The sequence below is a fragment of the Mirounga leonina genome, unplaced genomic scaffold (genome assembly GCF_011800145.1).
Source record: "Mirounga leonina isolate KUSES-001 unplaced genomic scaffold, KU_Mleo_1.0 Mir_93, whole genome shotgun sequence".
NCBI classification, from domain to species: Eukaryota; Metazoa; Chordata; class Mammalia; order Carnivora; family Phocidae; genus Mirounga; species Mirounga leonina.
In genome coordinates, this window is record NW_023270854.1 from 28,317,179 (window position 1) to 28,337,289 (window position 20,111).

At 45.5% G+C, this 20,111-nt stretch overlaps 1 protein-coding gene across 2 annotated transcripts in view; it reads right to left on the reverse strand.

Annotated features, from left to right (window-relative positions):
• SETBP1 (SET binding protein 1) overlaps positions 1 to 20,111 on the reverse strand; it is a 365,222-nt gene that overhangs the window by 337,115 nt on the left and 7,996 nt on the right. Inside the window, exons 1-2 of one of the 2 annotated variants that reach the window (XM_034996233.1) lie at positions 11,082 to 11,164; positions 6,277 to 6,933 (exon numbers count right to left, since the gene is read on the reverse strand). In XM_034996233.1, coding sequence (XP_034852124.1) covers positions 6,277 to 6,762 — 486 coding nt within the window. In that variant the 5' untranslated portion in view covers positions 6,763 to 6,933; positions 11,082 to 11,164. Of the gene's footprint in view, positions 1 to 6,276; positions 6,934 to 11,081; positions 11,165 to 20,111 lie in introns of those variants that run through there. The other variant, XM_034996232.1, reaches the window with a different exon arrangement.

Sequence of the window (20,111 nt, forward strand, 5' to 3'; positions counted from 1 at the left end):
GGCAGAAAGGAAATAATCTGATGATGGAACAGCGGGTCCAAAGAGAGGTCAAAAATTTTGTTTATAGTAACTAGTTTTGTTAAAGACTTGCCCCCATCTAGCAGAATGGCTCTTAAAGTTTCCAGTTTTTAAACAGAAATAAGGCTGCAGAGGTCAAAAGCTGGTTTGGGTTCATTCTTTTTTTCTTTTCTATTTTTTTTTTTTTTTTAACATGCAGACACTGAGACCCAGGAAGGTGAATCAATCTTGCTGAAATTGTTAGTGATAGAGACAGAGCTAGTGTCCAGGACTCCCATCCCCAAGTCCAGTGTTCTATCCCCTACACCTTCAGCTCCAGATGTCAAATGTCACCTGTTGCCCCTTGGAGACAAATACTTTGTGGAGAGGGTTATTCACCCCGCTTCATGCAGCTTTAGCCATAAAATAACTAGGGAGAAACCTATCAGGAACCAAAATTTTCAGGCACACTGATGAATGAATAGGAATGTGCTTCTTAAAAAAAAAAAAAAAAAAAGTCTATAGAGAGAAAACATAAAATTAATCAAGAGGGGAAATTCAGCCTCTTGTGAAGAAAAGCTGGCAAGACCTGCTCTCCTATCAGGTTGAGGGTATTGTGGGGGGGAAGAAGCTCATACCCCCAGGAGTTGAAAACACCACCTTCTCACCCCTGGAAGAAGGGAGGGCAAGCCCACAGTCAAGTGATGTACATAGGAGCGACCAGAGAGGCTGCTGGGCAAAATGATGGCAAGGGAAAGACACCTGAGTCACAAAGAGGATGGAAGGCTCTTTGCTGGGTGCCCCGGGCCAGAGTGGAGGAGATGAGGGGTATACCAGTCAGATAACAGGCATTCTGAGCTACCTTCTTCCCCTGCCCCACACCCTCTTCCAACTACCTAATACACCAAACTGCTATCACCACAGAGGGTCAAGAGAGAAATGGGCCTCTCAGCACCCTATGGAAAAAATGGAGAACCCTCAGTGACATCTGTATTACCTAAAGGCTCCCCTTTTCAGTTTCTCTGCCCTGCATCACTGTCATTATGTTTCCTGGGCCCCCAACACTTCCGTCTCCCCACTTCAAAGCCCACTGAGCATTCCCATTACTTACCGACTTAAATGCAAACCCACTTACTTATTCATTTGATATTCATCACTCCCTGCAATCTGATGCCAACCTCGCTTCCCATCTACATCCATACTTTGTGTTTGGCACAAAAAAGGTACTATTTAAAGAATGAGTAAATGAATGTCTGACCCACTGAACTTCCTAAGAGAGGGTCAGGAGTGCTCAGAGCAACATGCTCGAGTCTTTCCATAGACATATGAAGATGGTGTAGGGGGATTGCCAAGAACAAATCCCGAGCATGTTTCTAGGACTAGAGCAGGCCACTGGTGGATATAGGGTTAAAGTCCTTGCTGTTGGAGGAAACAGGTTCTCCTGATGAAGCTGGGAAAAGGGAAAACTAAATCCAAAGAAGTTGTATTTTGGTCAAAAGCAGAACAAAGGAAAAAAAACCAAAACTTTAACTCATGAGGCTTTGAATTTTCTCTCCAATATCCTGGAACACTTGGAATTAAGGACAATATACCAGATGATGATCCTGTCACCCTAACTTACATGGAAGATGTGCAAGAAATGTCCCAGTGCTTAGATCCTACCTTCCAGAGGTCTTTTAGAGTGTGGTCACTTTGGGACTGGAATATAGCCTTAGGTTTGGCATACAGAAGAACCAGCTTCAAAGACCAACCCTGCCCATTTGGGTTCCTGCTTTTTTGAAGCAAATGAGCCTCAATTTCCTCATCTGTAAGTAGGTAGTATCTGCCTGGCAGGACTGTTGTAAGGACTAACAGTGAAGATGAATCCATATAAAATAGCTAGCAGAGGGCCTGCCACAGAGCTCCATAGATCCGAACTGGTTATTACTATGTGTGCTCTGTCGATTACCCATTTTTCCTAAAATCTTCCATTGAGTTATATCATGTGGAAATTATCTTCTCTATTTGACAGATAAAGAAACTGGGGCTTCAACAAGGTTATACTCCAGATGCAAAGCCACCAAGCCAGTTGGTGCAGATTACCACCCACATTTCCCAGCCTGGGTCACTGAAGGGAGCTGGTCTAAGAGTCCCCTCTTCCTCTCATGCTGTTGAATCTGGATGGGAGTCCCTGACTCCCACGGGAAGTCCGCAGGAAAGAGGAGAGCTGCTAAGCTCTGCCCACCTGAGAGCTTTTCAAAAACCTGTCACTGTTGGAACATTCTATGCTCACATGCTATACTTGCTTCTAGAGATTCAGTCTCATGTTTTCTATTGTTTGGATTGAGTGACCTAGAAGGGAAGTACATGAAGCTTATGTTACTTCATCACTTGCCTGGCTGACTCTAACATGCAACGATATAAGGAGGGAGTTGCCTTTACTGAGTCCATCTGCAAAGCAGGTCCATCCAAAGGACAATTCTGAGGTCCTGGAATATATTCTGAATGCTCTTCTTAGCCTCCACTTCTCACCAAATGTTGCTCTTACACCTCACATAAATGCATTCACCATAAACCCACTTCCATTTTCAGTGGCCATCCTAATTTCATATGGAAGAGAGGAGAGCTGACCCCTGGTTGGAAAGAGTCCATGCATCCCTGAGCCAGTGAAGAGGTATCTTCATGGGTCCCCTCCTACCATCCTACCACTCAAGGGGCCATGTTGCCTGGACAACTATAATGGCTCTCTCCAGTTTGGAGGATTGGTGTTAGGTTTGAAACTTGGAATAAAGCTCTTGAGGATGCCACACGTATACATCTTCCCCCCAAAGTAGCAGAACTCACAGAAATACAGTTAGCCTAGCAAAACACTAGCTGTGATATGTAAGGAATGCTATCATTATCCTAAGGAGTATGCTTTTTAAAAACCAATGAAAAAGAAAATCATTTGGGATCCAATATGAGCTATCTTTGCCTAAGGCTGTCAAACAATGACTTGAATAAAATTAATTGGTCTGAAAAAAAAAAAAAAAGCACATAATGATGTAGCACCCAATTTCCCCCAGCCTCCAAGTTTGGAGGTGGAATCATTAAAATCAAAACCGAACATGAATGCTAGAGTCTTGTTATCCTGAAACTCTATGTCCTTTCCCTAAACCAAGGCTCAACAAATACATATAAATATATATATATATATATATATATATATATATATATATTTTCCCCCCTTTGGTACAGGCCAGAAAGTACATAGTTTGAGTTCTGTGGGACATACAGTTTCTGTCACAACCACTCCACTCTGCCGTTTTAGTGCAAAAGCAGTCACAGACAAAATGTAAACAAATGGATGTGGCTCCGGTCCAATAAAACTGTATTTATGGACACTGAAATTTGAATTTCATATAATTTTCACATGTTACAAAATATTATTCTTTGTTTGATTTTTTTCCAACCATTCTTTGCTTGCGGGTTATACAAAAACAGGCCAGGAGCTAGATCTGGCCCACAGACTACAGTTTGCCGACCCCTGCTCCAAGTCAGCATGTATATTCAGGTGACTCCCAAGTGGGCATCTCTACCAACTCAAGGATCAGCTCAACAAAGCCTCCCTCCTCGCTCCCAACGTAGGACCTGGGTCCCAGGGGCCACTCCATGAATACTTCAATGAGTGGCTTGCCTCATTAAAAAAAAAAAAAAGGGTGGGGGGCACCTGGCTGGCTCAGTCAGTAGAGCATGAGACTCTTGATCTCAGGGCCATGAGTTTGAGCCCCACGTTGGGGGTAGAGTTTGCTTAAAAAAAAAAAAAAATCCAGAAGACTAGATTTTAGAGTCAGACGCTCATTGCTTACCAAATACCATCCTCATCCTTTCCCCACCCCCAGTTACTGATCACGTATTTCACATTCATACGAATAAGTGAATTCTTCCAAGCACTGAAACGGTAAGCGCAGTTTCTACTTCACCTCAAGTTCAGCTTTTGCTAACTCCGTCTTTTCAAACCAACAGGAACTCTGCAGAGTAATAAAGTTAACACTCTAATCCAATAGAGATCAGAGAATGTTTCTATCATCTATCAAGTGATTAAAACTCAGTACTGATAACTTCATGCATTCATTTCTGGAAAGTAATAGCTCCAGGCATAAATAAAGGTAGGAAGGATGGAGAAGTGCAGTGTGAAGCAAGCTTAGGAATTTAAAATTTTTATAGATCCTCCCTTTATAGTGTCAGCATAATGCAGCACTGTGAGCTAAATTTCAGTCCTTCCCCTTCCTTTCTCTCCTTTCCAATTCCTAAGACTTAGAAACACTTACTTCGTAAGTCACACATTCAAAGAAGTGATTTCACCTCTCTTTCCAATAAAGCACACAAAAGGCATCCGGCTTTTTGGGTGAGGACGACAAGCCTGAGAATTTCAGATTTGAGGATGGAGGTCCATTGCACACTGCAGCTTCGAAATCATCCCCGTGTCACAAAATCCAGAATTTTATTCTGGGGCATTCAAAGAGGCAGAAGGCTATCTCTGGGAACAGTCCTGTGGCTGTAGGTAAGGTCATATCTGATCAGGACAACGTAGCTCTTTCTAGGGTAATGAATTTGAGTTTGCACACCCCAAACCGTGGGCTGTTGCTCAAGTCCTGGCAGTGAGGGGGATGGAGCGAAAACAGTTACCACAGTTTTCGAGACTGCCCACCCACACAAAAATCTGACAATACACAAAGAACCGGCCATCTCGGTGGCCAGAGACAAAGATACTCATTTTCAAAGCTGAAGAGACCCGACTCCAAAGCAAAGCCTCACTTTCTAAGTGGAGCCTAATTTGAACTGTTGCATTCTCTTCCAAGAATTTCAGGAGGTTCCACAAGCATCTAGAGAATCTTTGGTTTTATGACAGAGACCCCAGAAACCACCACAACTTGTCATGAGGACAGGGGAGGGAAAGCACTACCTCTATGTTCTGTAAAAACAAGCCAACTTCTAAAAATTACTGCATGTTCCAAATGTCAAAATAAGACGACCGACTGTCTTGGCTTGCCCAAGACTGAAAGGGCTCCTGGATGTAGGACTTTGGGTTTTAAAACTGGGATAGTCTGAACAAACTGAAAGGCACTGGTCACCCTAGGAAATCTCTTCTTATCCAAGTCTTTGGATTTTAAATGCAACATATCAGCCAAAACACTTAGCATGAGGAAGGACACAAGCCCTACACCAAAGAAAGAACATGATTCCTAGCAGTTCTATTGAGAGCGACTGCTGAGAAGCTCAAAAACCACTAGAAACATAAATGTTACAGATTATCTCTGAGTCATAAAGGAGAGAGGGTCATTCATATGTGCTATTTTTAGCTAATCCATCATATCCAGAGCCCAAATAAATCAGATGTGGGGAAAAGTTACAAAGACACTGATGAACTCTTACCACTCTGAACCTAAAACCTCTGAAAACAACAGGGCCCCTTTCAGAGGCATTCACCAGCCCCAGACAATTTTGGGGACAAACACTTCCCAGACTAGGGCCATCCCCTGCTATCATGGCTGAGTGCCATACCCCTCCCAAGAAGGGAGGTCACTGTGATATAAACATGATGTGATATAAATACGACGAAACCTAGACCCATTCATTCCCAACCAAATGACACCACCTAGAGAGCTGCTTGTCACCTGTTTGACTTTTAGGAGGAAAATGACAACCAACTGAGTGTATTCAATGCCCAGTCTTAAAAAATCTACACTGTGTTAAACAGTGATTAGGGTCAGTCACCAGCCCCTTTTTCTTTCTCTAGCTTGAGCTCCAGGGCTCACCATTGGTTTTCAGAGCAATGATCTTTTAGCCTTCTAGCAGCCTAAATCCTATGAAGATGGCTTCCTCAGTCCAGTGAGTGACTTGCCTATTTTAGAAAGACTTACAGCAGTACTGAAATCAAAAGGAGGTTATATAGGTTCTTGACTGTTATGATTGACCAAAAATTTTTAACATCCCACGCTTAACTCTACGAAAAGATGCAAATATTTTGTCACAGGTTAGCCAGGTCCGACCCAGTCAATTGGTGGCTACACAATAAATAGGAATGCTCCAGAATTATAATTCTAGAGGCTATTGATTTTCATGTGGGTAGAAGATATAATAATAAATTAGACACTGTACCAAGATATCAGAGGCATTTCTCCTGGAGGGCACTAAGTATTCCATCAAAGAGATTGATAATTCCAAAATAAATATGTAATAAGCACACAGACCTTTAACAGTTGGAGGGAGAATGGCAAAAATGAATAAACAAAAAGCCTACAAAACAGGGTTCCCTACCTTCTTTTTGGAGTGGCTTCTTTCCTCCTCCTTCGTGGCTTTGCTATTTTTCCCAGCACGGGACACCTTCTGGTCGCCAGATTGCTTTATGGTGATCTTGATCTCAGGCGGGCATATATAGTTCTCCAGATTCTTTGGGGGTTTCTTAGCCCGCTTGGTGGTCTGAATCTTCAGCTTCAGACTCCCCTCTGTGAAGTTTGCCTCCTTGATAGAAAATTCCTGTTCTTCCAGGCCATCTCCTGCAACCCATTTCTCGCTGTCTGCGTTTGAGTTGGAATCCACATCTCGCCCTGAGCCCAGTTCATCCTCCTCCTCCGGCTCCATGCGTTCTCCGCCCACTGGGATCCCCTTCCCAGCTCCTGGAGCAGAGAGCAAAGGTTCGCCTGCACAGCCAGGAGCAGCTGGGGGCTTGTTCGAGGAGACAGGCAGGAATTCCGACTCGTCCCCCCTTTGCCGGGAGCTGCTTAAGATCTCCCTGGACTCCATGACAATCCTACAGTCTTCAGGAGTTCTCAGGAGGTGGGACGGAAGAGGGGAAAAGGGAAAGGTGAGAAGAGAGGACGTCCAAAATCCCAAGGACAAAGTGGTCCAGCTGCTGGGTTCAGAGTCCCAGGGATGCAGACACGGCCACGTGTTCAGAAGAGGTCAGATCTGCAACTGAGAAGCAGAGACATTAATTAGACATGGCAGGAAGGAAAATGACCTCAAAAGGAACTCAACCTAAGTTCCAGAAGCCCCTTCCCTCTAATCTATGGCCATCAGAAAAAAAAAAAAAAAGTGATGGGAAAAAAATCAAACAGAACATGCATATCCCCAAATTGGATTCTATTGGCAGTGAGGGAAACACACACACACACACGCACACACACACGCACACACACACAGCCCTTCATTGAATTGTTAATTTTTATGGCTATGGGCCCAAGAATAAAGAGAAGAGAAGCCAGTCCTCCAGTCCAATAACAAGCTAGAAGTTTTTTATACTGAAGCCACAGCGAGCTGAGTCACCACCAAAACCAACCATGACGAAAGGGAAGTCTGAAGTGTTGAGGCAGGTCTGTGGGAATGGCACTGGGCTGGCTTCTTGCACCACTTCCCTCTCACACGTGAAGAACAGTTTGCAAACTGAACACAACACAGCCCGCCCCCCGAGCTGTCAGGGTGAAACCCTCTGTCATCTTGGTGGAAGGACACTCACCTAACCTCCTGACCATTCTTTCTTTATCATTTTTCATGCTAAATTATTTCAATTACACAAAATTATCTTTATTTCTTAAAACAGACGCAAAGCTTAGATGCAGGCTTGAAAGAGGAAAACATAAAGAGTTCAGTGGAAAAGCACTTTGAATGCTGTGATTAATGCAAAACAATTGCTAAAAAATGTTTCTGTTCACACAAAAGATATTTCATCATGATCAATTATTTAGATAAAAATAGCCGTCCAAGACAGTTTTAATTCCCTTTCTGGTCCTGAAATGAAGTAGCATTCTGTCTACACGACAACAAAAAAGAGAAAGAGAGAGAGAGGGAGCATTTCACAGGCCTTTGGAAATGTCAGGGATGGCTCTCCCCACCGCCCCTCCCCACCTCTCCCCACCCCCGGGGATCTTTGATTCTGCCTTCCTCCCAGAGGAAACCAGAAACATCAGTCAGGTTCTCTTTAGACCATCATAGGATCAGCTAAACTATCCCTCACCCTTACTCACCACATGTCCCATTATTCCCAGTTTCAGACTCATCATTTTCAAAGCCCCAAAGGAAGCCCAATGCTCCTCCTCAAGAGAAAATTGAGAGCCCTGAGGCCGCACAAAACTTCAAGGCTTTGTCTCCTTCCACCCTTAGGCTGCAGGTAAGATCACACTCAAGCCTTCTTAAATGGCTCAGAACTCTGAGGTTTCCCAGCAGAACACATTACCCCACACCTTCGGGGTGAGCAATGTAAGGTATTAACCAGCACATGTGCCCACCAGAAAATGCCCAACAACAACTGCAAAGACACATTCAGAACAGCGAAAAACGAAGCCTGGAGACCGGCCACGTATTTTCTCCCTCTGGAATCAGGACATTTTCAGTTGACATCCTGTGAGGAAGCTAGCCAGCAAGACAGCCAGGGTTTCAACATGAACCTGCTCCCCAGAGGCGCCCAGGTGCGTACTCGGCTCCTGGAAACTGCTCGGCCCCTACAGAAAGACACATTTACAACTGCATCCTCTTAGGGGAAAAGCCGACGAACGCAGCATTTCTAGAAGAGGCTTGTCCAAGTGAGAGTAAGAGCATCTTCACTGAATTTGTCACACAAAGACTGAACAGTCACCTGTGCCCCAGGCTCCAAATGGACCAAGTCTCCACTTAGGGGCTGGGGTGGGCAGTGAGACCCGATGCCAATGAAAGATTCTTTTACTTATAAGATCATTTGTCTCGTCTAGACTGATTTGCCTACCTCCCCAAAACTTTATATAATTTTTTAAAAAGTCGTATTCAAGTCAACATTCATTTTGGTGTCGAGGACCATACTAGATGTTGGAGGAGACATCCGGATGCCTTAGAAAGTGTTCCTGTTGTCAAGCAGCAACTGTCCAAAAGATCTTTCTCAGCTTGTACCCCAAATCCATCCAAACTGCAAGCCGTGTTTTTCGTGGTCGTGTCTGGTGGTTTACTTCCTCTGGCAGGAATCTTCAGTGTACATTTTAATTCCCTGGCACAGCCTACAAAGTTATCCTTGTGTCAGGGAAAAAGTGAGGCAAGTTCTCCACTAAAAGTTCCTAGACTAAATCCATTTGGAACTTTGAACGTCTATTGCAGGTTCTGTGCTGCAACAGAAGATGATGAAATCTAACTTTAGAGGAATGGAAAGCAGTGTGAAATGGGCATATTATTAAGACAGTATCTTCCATTAAAAAAAGATTCCCTTGTAAGAGTTCCTTAGGGTTGATGTACATCTAAAACTAATGATGTAATGTATGGGGATTAACATAACAATAAAAAAATTAAAAAAAATAAAAGTAACCAAATCTAATTTAAAAAAAAAGAGTTCCTTAGGGTTGATGGTATAAATCATTAACTAATTTGTAGAAGACCATGCTCCAACACTTAAAGCTCAAGTCATAAGAGGTCCACAAAACATGAAAATCCAACAATCTGTTTTTCAGTGCTCCTCCAGTCAAGACCCTAAGATGACAATGGAAATACAATCTCTTTCCTTAGGGAGCTTATGTTCTTGAAGAGAGATCTGGAAAATAACTGAAACAGAGCAGATATTTACATGTCCTATAGTAAAGGAGAGAAACAAAGGAAAGAGAAAACGTTTCCCCCTTGGGCAAAGTAGAGATAAATCGATGGGAAAGCACACAGAAAGGTTTCAACGCGAGCACAGAAAATGGCTTTGACCTTCAGGGGCTTCAACAGGTAGAGTGGGAAGAAGGAAGACACAAGGGACAGCATGAGGCAAGGCCTGGGGCAGGAACCTGCAGGGTCATGCTCAGGAAAGAGAATGTTGATGTTCAGCCAGGAGATGCTGTACAAAATTGGGACTGGTGAAAGGTAAAGCTGGAGATAAAAGGTTACAGCCAGATCACGAACACCCTTGCATGCAATGCTAATGAGCTGGATTTTATCTTATAGGTAATGGGAAGCCATTTAAGGGATGTAGGAAAGGGGCACTATCAAAGCTGTGCTTTGGGAAGATAATTCCAGCATGTAGTGTAAGGGATGGATTAATAGAACCTGATAGTAGAGGCAGGGGGACCATGAGGAGGCTCAGCTGAAATTCAATTCTTGCTGCACGGGGACCTGAACCAGACCAGTCTGAGTATAACATGATAAATACCAGAGATCAAACAGTAATGCAGTTTCAAATCATCCCAGTGTTCAGGAACACATCACTTCCAGACTTTGCACACTGGTCTCACTTGAAGAATCCAGTCCTAGGGCTCATTGGAACTCACATTCCCTGTTCAAATCAAACCAGTCTGCACAGTGGCATTAACACACAGAATTCTTCCACCTTGGTATTTTTATAGAATCTTTTCTGTATCTCCTTCCACCAACCCATGCAATGACTGGTAAGTTGGTCCTCACCAAATGTTTGTTGCGCAAAGGAACAAACAAACATACAGACCCAAGCCTTCCCTTATTCCAAGATCATGCCCAAGCCTTCACTTCTCCATGGCAACATTTTATAAACTCTGGACCACAGCATTCGCTCCCTGGCCTGACTTACACTGCACCCGGCTGCATAGCTTGCCACTAAATACTAGTCTGGCATTGTCTTCTTGCTGTCTTGAGTACACGAATCTTATTTTCCTTCCTCGATTGCAATTCAGGCTCAGGCTGAGACCAACTGTGGTTGTACAGCTCTTACATTCGCTTCAGCACCCAGTGCAGGATTGGGCACTTGAAGGACTTCAAGTTCTTTCTGAATGAAAATGAATTAGCCCCCTGACAGCTATTCCAAGTCCTGTGGTTCTAAGGACTCCAACTACAGCTCTGCCCGCCCAAGCGCCCTCTGCAAAATCCAAGGTCCATGCTGAGGGTTATTATCCAGCCCCCCATGTCCACATGCACCCCTCACCTTAAAAAAATAAAAAGAAGTCTTCAAAAGGGAAGAGCAAAGAAACCTAACCTGTCTGTTTACTTCAGCAGCACACAAAGCTGTTGTTCTCCCTCTGCCTTCTCCCAGCACAGACCGGCCAACCCAAATTCACAGTTCACTTTTTTGGTGAGTCTGGGAGGCAACTGAGAGTTGTGTCGTGGTGCACCCCTGCCATCATGTGAGCGTGAGCACATGCACCCACTCGCACACTCACAGAGGAGGGAAGCCAACGACGCAAGGTGAAAACCTTCTGCCTTGTCACATTCCAGCAGTCAGCGACTCCTCCGGAGGGGGCGGAGGGGGCGGGCGCACAATGGACACTCTGTACTTGGCTCGGGGCTCCCGGTCCAACTGAAGTTAACCCTTCAGTGGCTGCCTGCAGGACCTGGTGGCAGGGGATAGGAGTAATCAAACTTGCTGAGGAAATAACTGCCCAGCAGGTCTAACGGAAACAGAGGGGTGAGAAGCAGGGTGGTGATGTTGGAAAGGAACACGGTGCGGCGGAGGGGGGGGATCCGGGAACTTGCCCTCTACTCCTGGCTCTGCCATTCACAGTGACTGTTAACACAGGCCACTTGGAGTCCCTTACTCCATACTTAGCTCAGCAATGAATGGAGCGAGGGTTCTTCCAGAATCAAGACTCTAACTTTACCCTGCACAGCCACAGACCTATGGGGGCACTCCAAATTAGATAGTGTGCACCTTCAGAATTATTTCTCTGAGGGACCAGGGGAATCCTGCTTGGCTAGATGTGTCTCAGAACCTAAATGAGTCCCAAGGAATACATCCTCTCTAACCTCCAAATCTGCAAGATGGATGAATTTTTCCTAAACCCGAAGCCTCGGGAACTCTCAACTAATCCCAGGGTTTGGTGGCAGAAATGCAAATTCTTGGGCTCCACCTACTGAATCAGAGCTCCAGGGGTGGGGTCTCGCCTTCTGGCTTTTCCCAAGTCCTCCAGATGATTCTGATGGGCTTAGGCTTTGCATAATGTATGTGCTTACCCCTACCTCCGGCCTTGACCAAGCAGAACTCTGTGTTTCATCTTCTCCCTCACAGCAGTACACTGAGTCTCAGAAGAATACACGTAGGTGGCATTTGATTCATGCCTGCAATCCCCATGCCTAGCACAGTGCCCAACACATACCGGACACTCAAGAAATGCTGGTTGACCAAATTAAGAAATGAACAAACCAACACAGCTTCCCACCATCATCCACCTCTCCCATCTGCTCTGCTCCCAGGGCACCACCCACATGCAGGCCATCCATCAGCGGGACTGTCGCCTTCCAAAGAGACAATATGGTGGAACTGGCAGAGCTCGTGGCATATTTAACAGAAGTCAAAACATGTGGATTCTGGACCTAATCCTGTCAAGTAGGAGCCTTCAGAAGCACTCTCTCAGCCTTGATGTCTCATCAACAAGATGGAATAAATGTCTTCCTGATCTACCTTATTAGGTTATGGTTTTTATCTTTTTTTTTTAATAGAACCACATGTTCCTTATAAAAATAAAAATAACACTTGCACCCCATACAGTCTTTTTTTTTTTTTAAAGATTTTATTTATTTATTTGAGAGAGCGAATGAGAGACAGAGAGCATGAGAGGGAGGAGGGTCAGAGGGAGCAGCAGACTCCCTGCCAAGCAGGGAGCCCGATGCGGGACTCGATCCCGGGACTCCAGGATCATGACCTGAGCCGAAGGCAGTCGCCCAACCAACTGAGCCACCCAGGCGCCCCGCACCCCATACAGTCTTAAAGGCAAACCATCACAAGTATGGGAAGAGTCCTCTGCCTCATTCCTGACCTTCCCCACTCCCCCAGAACTCTTCCCCTACAGCCCCACCTCAATCGGCTCTCTGCTCTGCAAATCCCCATAAGGCACTTCTCCCATCTTTACCTATAAAAGCATAATCCTTAGGCCAGGACCTCTCCCCCTCAAAACTCTGAAGACTGTCTTCTAACATTTGAAGTCACAGAGGAGAAAATGGAGGGAGGCCAGCCTGGTCTGTTTCCTTTGTAGGCAACTTCTTTTATGCTGTTATAGTCAAAGATTTTCCTTCCATTATGTTAGAATTTTATTAATGACAAAATAAGTACAGCGTGGATCTTTTTCATTTTTCCCACAACACAATGAGCCTTTTGGATTTACAGAGGCAGGTTCTTCCTAGTTTGGGAATATCTTCTTTGATCATTCCTTTAGGTATTTCTTCTATTCAATGGTTCAGGCTTCTTTCTCAGTTTTTCCCCATAATCCTCACTTTAGAGCTCCTATTTCTGTCCTCCGTTGCCCTCATTTTCTCTCTCACTGTTTTCATTTCTTGATTTTGCACTGTGGGAGAGCAAACCCCAAACTACCTTCCATAATAGCAACGTAATTCTATTTTCCGTGAACATTTCATTCTGCTATTACACAGCTCGTATCCTGGCCTTCTTTCTCTACTTCATTCATCCTCCTTCCAGCTGACTCTGATGCCTTTTCATCCCGGCCCTCTCCCTCCCCGTTACGTTGTGATCCTAGCCCACCAGGGTCGCACTTCTTCCTGTTGCAGATATCTGGCAGCTTCCTAAAATTCTTATTCTGCAGTTGTAGTAACTAATTTACTGCTCCTTTTACCTTACTTGGGTGTTTTTCCCTCTAAGGCCTCATGTTGGTTCTTCCTCTTTGCTCATGCTCTCAATGAGGAGAGCATCCTACAGAGCAATCTGGACCTACAGAGAAAGCACTGGGCTGCTTTTGTCTCTACGGTCCGTCCATCTGGAAGGAGGTCAAATCCTTGTCTAGGGCTGTTGCTGTTATCGGTGATCCCACCCTCTCGGATTCTGGCGAACGTAACAGCCATGTGCTAGAGCGAGGCTTGAGGGGCTCCTGAGGGCCTCTCCTGGGTCTCTCTTCCCAGCCCCACATGCAATGGGGTCAGGCTGGTTGCTTGAAAATTGGCTACGGCGGGAGCGTTTACACCACAGGAATCAGCAACCTCCGCAAATAGCAGCTGAAAACCAAATCTGGAGAACAGGGCGTTAAGCATTTACTAGGAAGCCACTGACAGTAGACATCTACCTGCGACTGTTTTGCTGGACTCTGGGGCTTCTTCTGCCGGATTCTTTGACACTCTGAGGAGCTGAAATGCCCAACAGGCATTGTGACAAGGGCTCTTTATGTCTCCCTCAGAGCTGGACTTGAGGGGCCGTCTCTGCCTAGAAGTCAATGCCCTGCTTCCACTCCTCCCAAGCCTCCCTCCCTCTGTCTTTTCCATTTGTTTCCTGAAAGCTGTAGACTTTTGAGATTATGTATAACGCCAGTAGGAAGGAAACCATCTCCAGTCGTCTTATTAAAGTTGCCCATGCAGGAGACCCGACAACTGCCAGTTTTTCTGGTTGACAGAAATTAGGAGTTTCCGATCTTGGAAGGCAAACAGGCAAATGGTGCAAAAGGATGGAGGGTAATCCTACCTCGTGACAGCTAGGGAAGCTAATGTAGTTCCACCTAGGCTCACTGGCCTAAAGTTATAAGCATCCCTCCTCAGATACTTTCAAGAGATTGATAGTCTGCCTTTGGTTTTGGGGGTGGATGAGTGTTCATCTTTCTTTATGTCACCTAAGGTATTTAGGTGGGGAGTCAGGAGTGGTCTTTCCCATTTGATGGACTTGGCCTGAGCCAAGTCTTCCTGTCTTCATTACTCAGGCCCAGGTCAAATGGCACTTCCCTGAGCTTCACGGCCAGATCAGGACTCCCTATTTTGTGCCTTTACAGCACAGAGCTTTTATTCACTGGCATTTATTATATTTTATAAACACTCGTGCCATTCTTGCTTGTAACTCTGCACCCCATCTCCTCCTGCACAAGATGGCAAGTCCCCGAGGGCAAAAACTATGTCTGTTTGGCTCACCATGGAATCCCCAGAGTCTAGTCCACCCCCTGATCCATGGAGCAACACTTCAAATTATTCGCTGAGTAAAAGCTGAATGAGAGACCGTGTCAGAGGCCACCAAAAGCCATTTGACTCAGTTGCCCATGACTCCGAGTGATGTGTCCCTGAAATTCTTCCTGCTGCAGAAACACCCAGAGTAAATGCTCCATCAACACTGGTAAATTGATCAAGTGACCCAACCCTTACCCAGCTCTCAATCAGCAAGGGCAAAGGTGGCTCTGCACCACGGCTCTCTAACCCTACAAACACACCGTGGCCCATGGCAAAGAATGAAGGTCAGACTCAGTGGCTTTTTTCTGCCATGTACCTGGGTGGTACCTTCTTGATCACAGATCACCTCCTCCAAGCAGTGTTCCCTGAGTGCTGCACGCCCCCCCAACATTCCCCAACAGTGTTTGCTGAGCTACAAGGCCCCTGATTTGCATCACTTCATGGGATTCCCTACTAATTCCTCCAGCTGCCCTTTCTCCTTTCTCTACATTGTCACCTCTAAGTCATCCTTCAGGATTTGGGTCAAGATTCACATCCTTCATGAAGGCCGGCTAGACCTTCCTTTTCCATTCCTTTTCCCTTGTGTGTACATATGCACACACATGCACGCACACACACACACTCACAGATGGTCTTGCTCTCACTTCCCTAGGCATTCTGCTATGAAAGCATTTGGCAAACTGTATTACAATGTTCCATTTACTTATTTATCTCTCCCACCAGACCAGGAACTCCACAAGGGTAGGGGCTGGGTTTCTCATGGACCTCTGACACACTTCAGAGCACAAGGAGCGCCTACACAGTAAGGATCCGACAGACAGTGTCCAAGCCATGTTTCCCCTTGAAAAGAAGAATGGAAGTAGCACCGATCTGATGTCACATGTTTAGATTACTTAGCCTCTCTTTCCCACTTAGTGACTGTTCCTAGAAAATATGTTTACACTGTTCAAGTCTCATTTGGAAATTGGGTTATAAACCTACCTCAAGGGTTGTTTTGAGAAGTAATTGAAGATTAAATAAGATATTTATGAAAGAACATGCTGGGATCACCTTGGTGGATGCTCAAATTTTTTGGTAAATTTGATTTCCTCCCTAGTCTGTGTCATCTAAGCTGGTGTTTGGCTAATTGCTGCCTCTCTTCACAGATCCCAAGTAAAGCCTGAGGGACAGGGGTTGGAGACCAACCTCCCCAATCTCCCAATACAATGGGAAGCACATACAAATAGTTTAATTTGCACCTGCTAACTTGAGTGTTTGATGTTGTTTGAGTATTGTTTTTTTCTTCTTCCCAGGTTGTCTTATAGAGGAAAATGACTGAGTTTAGTAGAAATTACAGGCTCAATTCCCTGCTCTGCCAACTGGAGTTAGTGGCCTTGAGAACGTTCCTTTTTCTCCCTGGATCTCCCCAACCTCATTTGTAGAATGGAGTGAAATAAGGTGAACTCTGCGACCCCCTCCAGCTCTGACATTCTCAGGTGCTAAGCCTTGTCTCCTCAACTTGACAACCAGAGTCCTCCAAAGGCTGGACTGGTACCTTCCACCTCCTTACAGATCGTGCTGGGTCTGTGGCTCCATCTGGCTGAGCCTAATGCAAAACTAAGGATCAGCCCCGGTGTTCAGGGATCTCCACGATAGGGAGAGAAGCAGAATCAAACTTCTGAGGCCTGAAGCTGCACATTATGCATTAACCAACAGTTCCAGCTCTAGCTTCAAAAACAGTGCCTCCTCTGGGAACCAATAACACAACACAACAGCATGAGCCTTGGGGCCCCTGGGGAAAGATCTTTAAAGCTCTGGCTGGGCCAATCCCCAAGTTCGTAGGGCAAGCTCTACCTCTGGCGTATCACCTGTTGCCTGTGCTCCTCCATGCAGTCAAGGAAAGCACGCACTCGCCCTGAGTAAGGGTGTAAACACAACCAATGAGCACAAAAGGCATTATGAGTTTAATCGAAACAGCGGCCCTGCTATATGGAAGACCTGTCCTCATTTCACAGATGTGGAAATAATAGTCCAGAGAGGTTAATAACTTGTTCAAGGGCCCACACTATTTCTACCAGATCCACAATCAAATTCAGGGTTTATACGATTCCAAAGCCTGTAGTCTTACTTTTACGTGATAACGTCTCTAAAATACAAAGCGATGCCACCTTTTAACCGAGCACCCCTGGCTACTTCTACAGATGTGAGCTCTAAGACCAGTCTTTGCCATCTGACTCACCACATCGCTTCAAATCCTGGGCATCAGCTCTCTCACCTGCCCTCCTAGTCTTTTCACAGAACTGTCCAAGGACAACAGTAAGTAACATATGCAGAATAGCACCCGAGTAGCTGAAATATGGTAGACCTGTAAGAAGTAACTGTGATCATAATATTTCCCGTCCAAGCAGAAGAGAGAGTGACACCTGGCAAAGAAAATGATCTTAAGTTTTAACATGCATCTAGTATATAATGGGTGCTTTAGGTTTTTTCTTGGATTTAACTCTGAGATGTGCCCATCCTAAAGATAAGAAAACCGAAGTTGAGAAATTAATTTAAATCACTGAGATAGTGCTCTTTGACTCCAAATGTCATTTACTTTCCACTGACTCATAATGCCACCAGTCTTTAAATACCCAGAGTTAGTGGTCAACTTAAACTCTGGTCCTCCACCCTACCATTTGTAAATTGGGGATGAAAATGATAGACTTACCTGAAGGCAAAGGGGATAAACTAAACAATCCAACAAATAACAAATTCCATAGTCTTTCTCTCAAGGGCCTCTAATTTTGACCCCACTCCCTGTTCAGTCCTAATTCAAGTCCCTCAACTTCTCAACCATCTGATTCCAAAATTGCTTTGTTCACTATTGTTTGAATATAAAGTATAATCTGACACCTACGTTTGTGTTTCTGCCACAAAGGGGATGCTAGGCCTACCAGAGCTAAACAAATATTAGCTCCATTTCCCTTCCTTTATATTTCTCCTTCAGCAATCTTGAACTGCCATTTAAATACTGCATTGTTATGAAAACTTATATGTCTTTCTCCAATTATACATTAAGCCCCTGTTGATGAATGCCAGTAGCAGAGCATTTTTGTTCCCCAGAGTGGCTGATCCCCATTCTGAATGCTTGTATGGGGATCTTATGTTTACTGTTTATTCTAAAGATGCCTCTTTTGAACCCCAGACTGAAGAGTCGGTGGCAGACAAGGCTCAGTGGTGGATGGGACAGTCAGATGTTGCGGTTCTCTCTTGTGTGGTATGTGTGAACATTCTCTGATTGGCACATCCTTCTGCTCCTCGCATCTACTCCCCTTGCATTCTGAAAACTGGTCATGGCTCCCATCCCAACATGCAGCCTTGGCCGCCTTCTCGCAGGGCCCCACTTCATCGGTTTTGTCCCCTGACATTCCAGAGAACCCTGGTCTCTGGGCAGTGGTCTTCTTTCTGCCTCTACATTGCCAAGTTGAGTATCTTCTCTGAAGATGGCTCTGAACCTATGCAAGAATGTTGCAGTGCTCAGGACTCAGTGCATGCACCGCCTGCTCCCTGAAGCTCTCTGGGATGTGTCCAGCCCCTGACGTTCTGGCCTTCCCTGGGCTCCCGCTGCAGTTCAGTTAGGCCTAGGCCACTGTCCTCCGCTACTCCTCCGCTGGTTTTCATAAGTTCTTACAAAGTCTTCTACCAGACTGAGGGCAGAGACAGTGTCCTCTCCATCTCCTGGCATCCCCCCAGCACCCGTCAGGGTCTGGTCACGCTCATGTTTAAATGGCAATGAGCAAACAAAGTCTGTTGAATCAGAGGGCTGAAAAGTTGATGAGTTTGAATGAAAACTCTGGACAGCTAGACTGGGTCCAACTTAGAGGGCCCTGGGCTTGGTCCTTCCCCCTGAGAAGACCTCACACCAGCAAGAAGACTCCCATGAGAGATCTGCCCCCCAATCTCAGCCAGCTGGACCTTCGTCATCGGGGCTGTCTGCTCCAGCCGGCTGCCCTGCTTGTTCATGAGTAGCATTCCCTTGCTTGGGACAGTGCCAAATTCACATGTGAACTTTGTCCCACCTCTGCTCCTATACCAAAGCTATTCTACCCACCAAGAACCTCCCCCTGTTCCAATTCTTTTTTTTTTTTTTTAAGATTTTATTTATTTATTTATTTGAGAGAGAGAGAGAGAGAAACAGCATGAGAGGGGATAGGGTCAGAGGGAGAAGCAGGCTCCCTGCTGAGCCGGGAGCCCGATGTGGGACTCGATCCCAGGACTCCGGGATCATGACCTGAGCCGAAGGCAGTCGCTTAACCAACTGAGCCACCCAGGCGCCCCCCACCCCCGTTCCAATTCTATTGTCAAACCCAACACCACGTCCTCCTCGAAGCCTTCCCTGACAGCTCCTGATCACACAAATAGCACAATTCCATGAGATCATGCTCCCACTGTGGCTGCAGACTGAAGCTTTCCATTGGAGCTATGCGTGTCTCTACAGACATACTGTCCACTCTCCAAGGGCAAAAGTCATGTCTCCTACCAGACCTTTTCCACCTAAAGTGTCAGGAACAATGGCTTGCACAGTAGCAATGTTGAGATTTTAATAAGTATTCGTGGATCAAAAAAGTCACTATAAGGAAGCTCTTGAGTACAAAGTAATGAGCAGAAAGAAGGCCCATAGGGCTCTCACAACAAATCATTCTTTTTAGCCACCATTATTAATCCATACTTAAAAAAAAAATCAAAGCTCTCATTGCTCAAATAACAATCGGTCACAGGCAGAGTCACCAACTGCAAGGGTGTGCCACCCGGATTTCATTATTCTGCTACAAGCACAACAATGGTGCCCCAATGTTCTCATCAGGCTACTGCGTTGGATCCATCAAATTCAGCATCTCCCGTCTCCCCATCTCTCCAGCCCCAAGTCCAAACTCAAGCAACTTCTTTCCACTGACCGAACTGCAAATCTTTGGCAGATAGAAGGAACAGTGAAGAAATTGCTTTTACCAAGTGAGGCTAATAGTGTTGCTTGCTTTTCTTCTCTCCTATCCCACATAAGTCTTAGCATAAACATAACTGCCACATTTTGGTAGCTTGCAGAACCTCCCTCTTCCTAAATATCCAACCAGTGTGCTCCTCAGTGAGCAAGAATTCCTGCTGAACTTTCACAGGGCCTCAGATCAAAGCCTGACGTTCCTGATCCCACCCCAACCCAGATCACAGAGGCTCCTGGCTTTGGACAAACTGGGGATCACCTCCTTTGACCTCAGAATGCACAGAAGCCCACTCACCAGCTGTTACTGAACACAGGCCAGAGCAGGGCAGACTCTGCGGTGGGGATGGAGAAGACACGCCAGGAG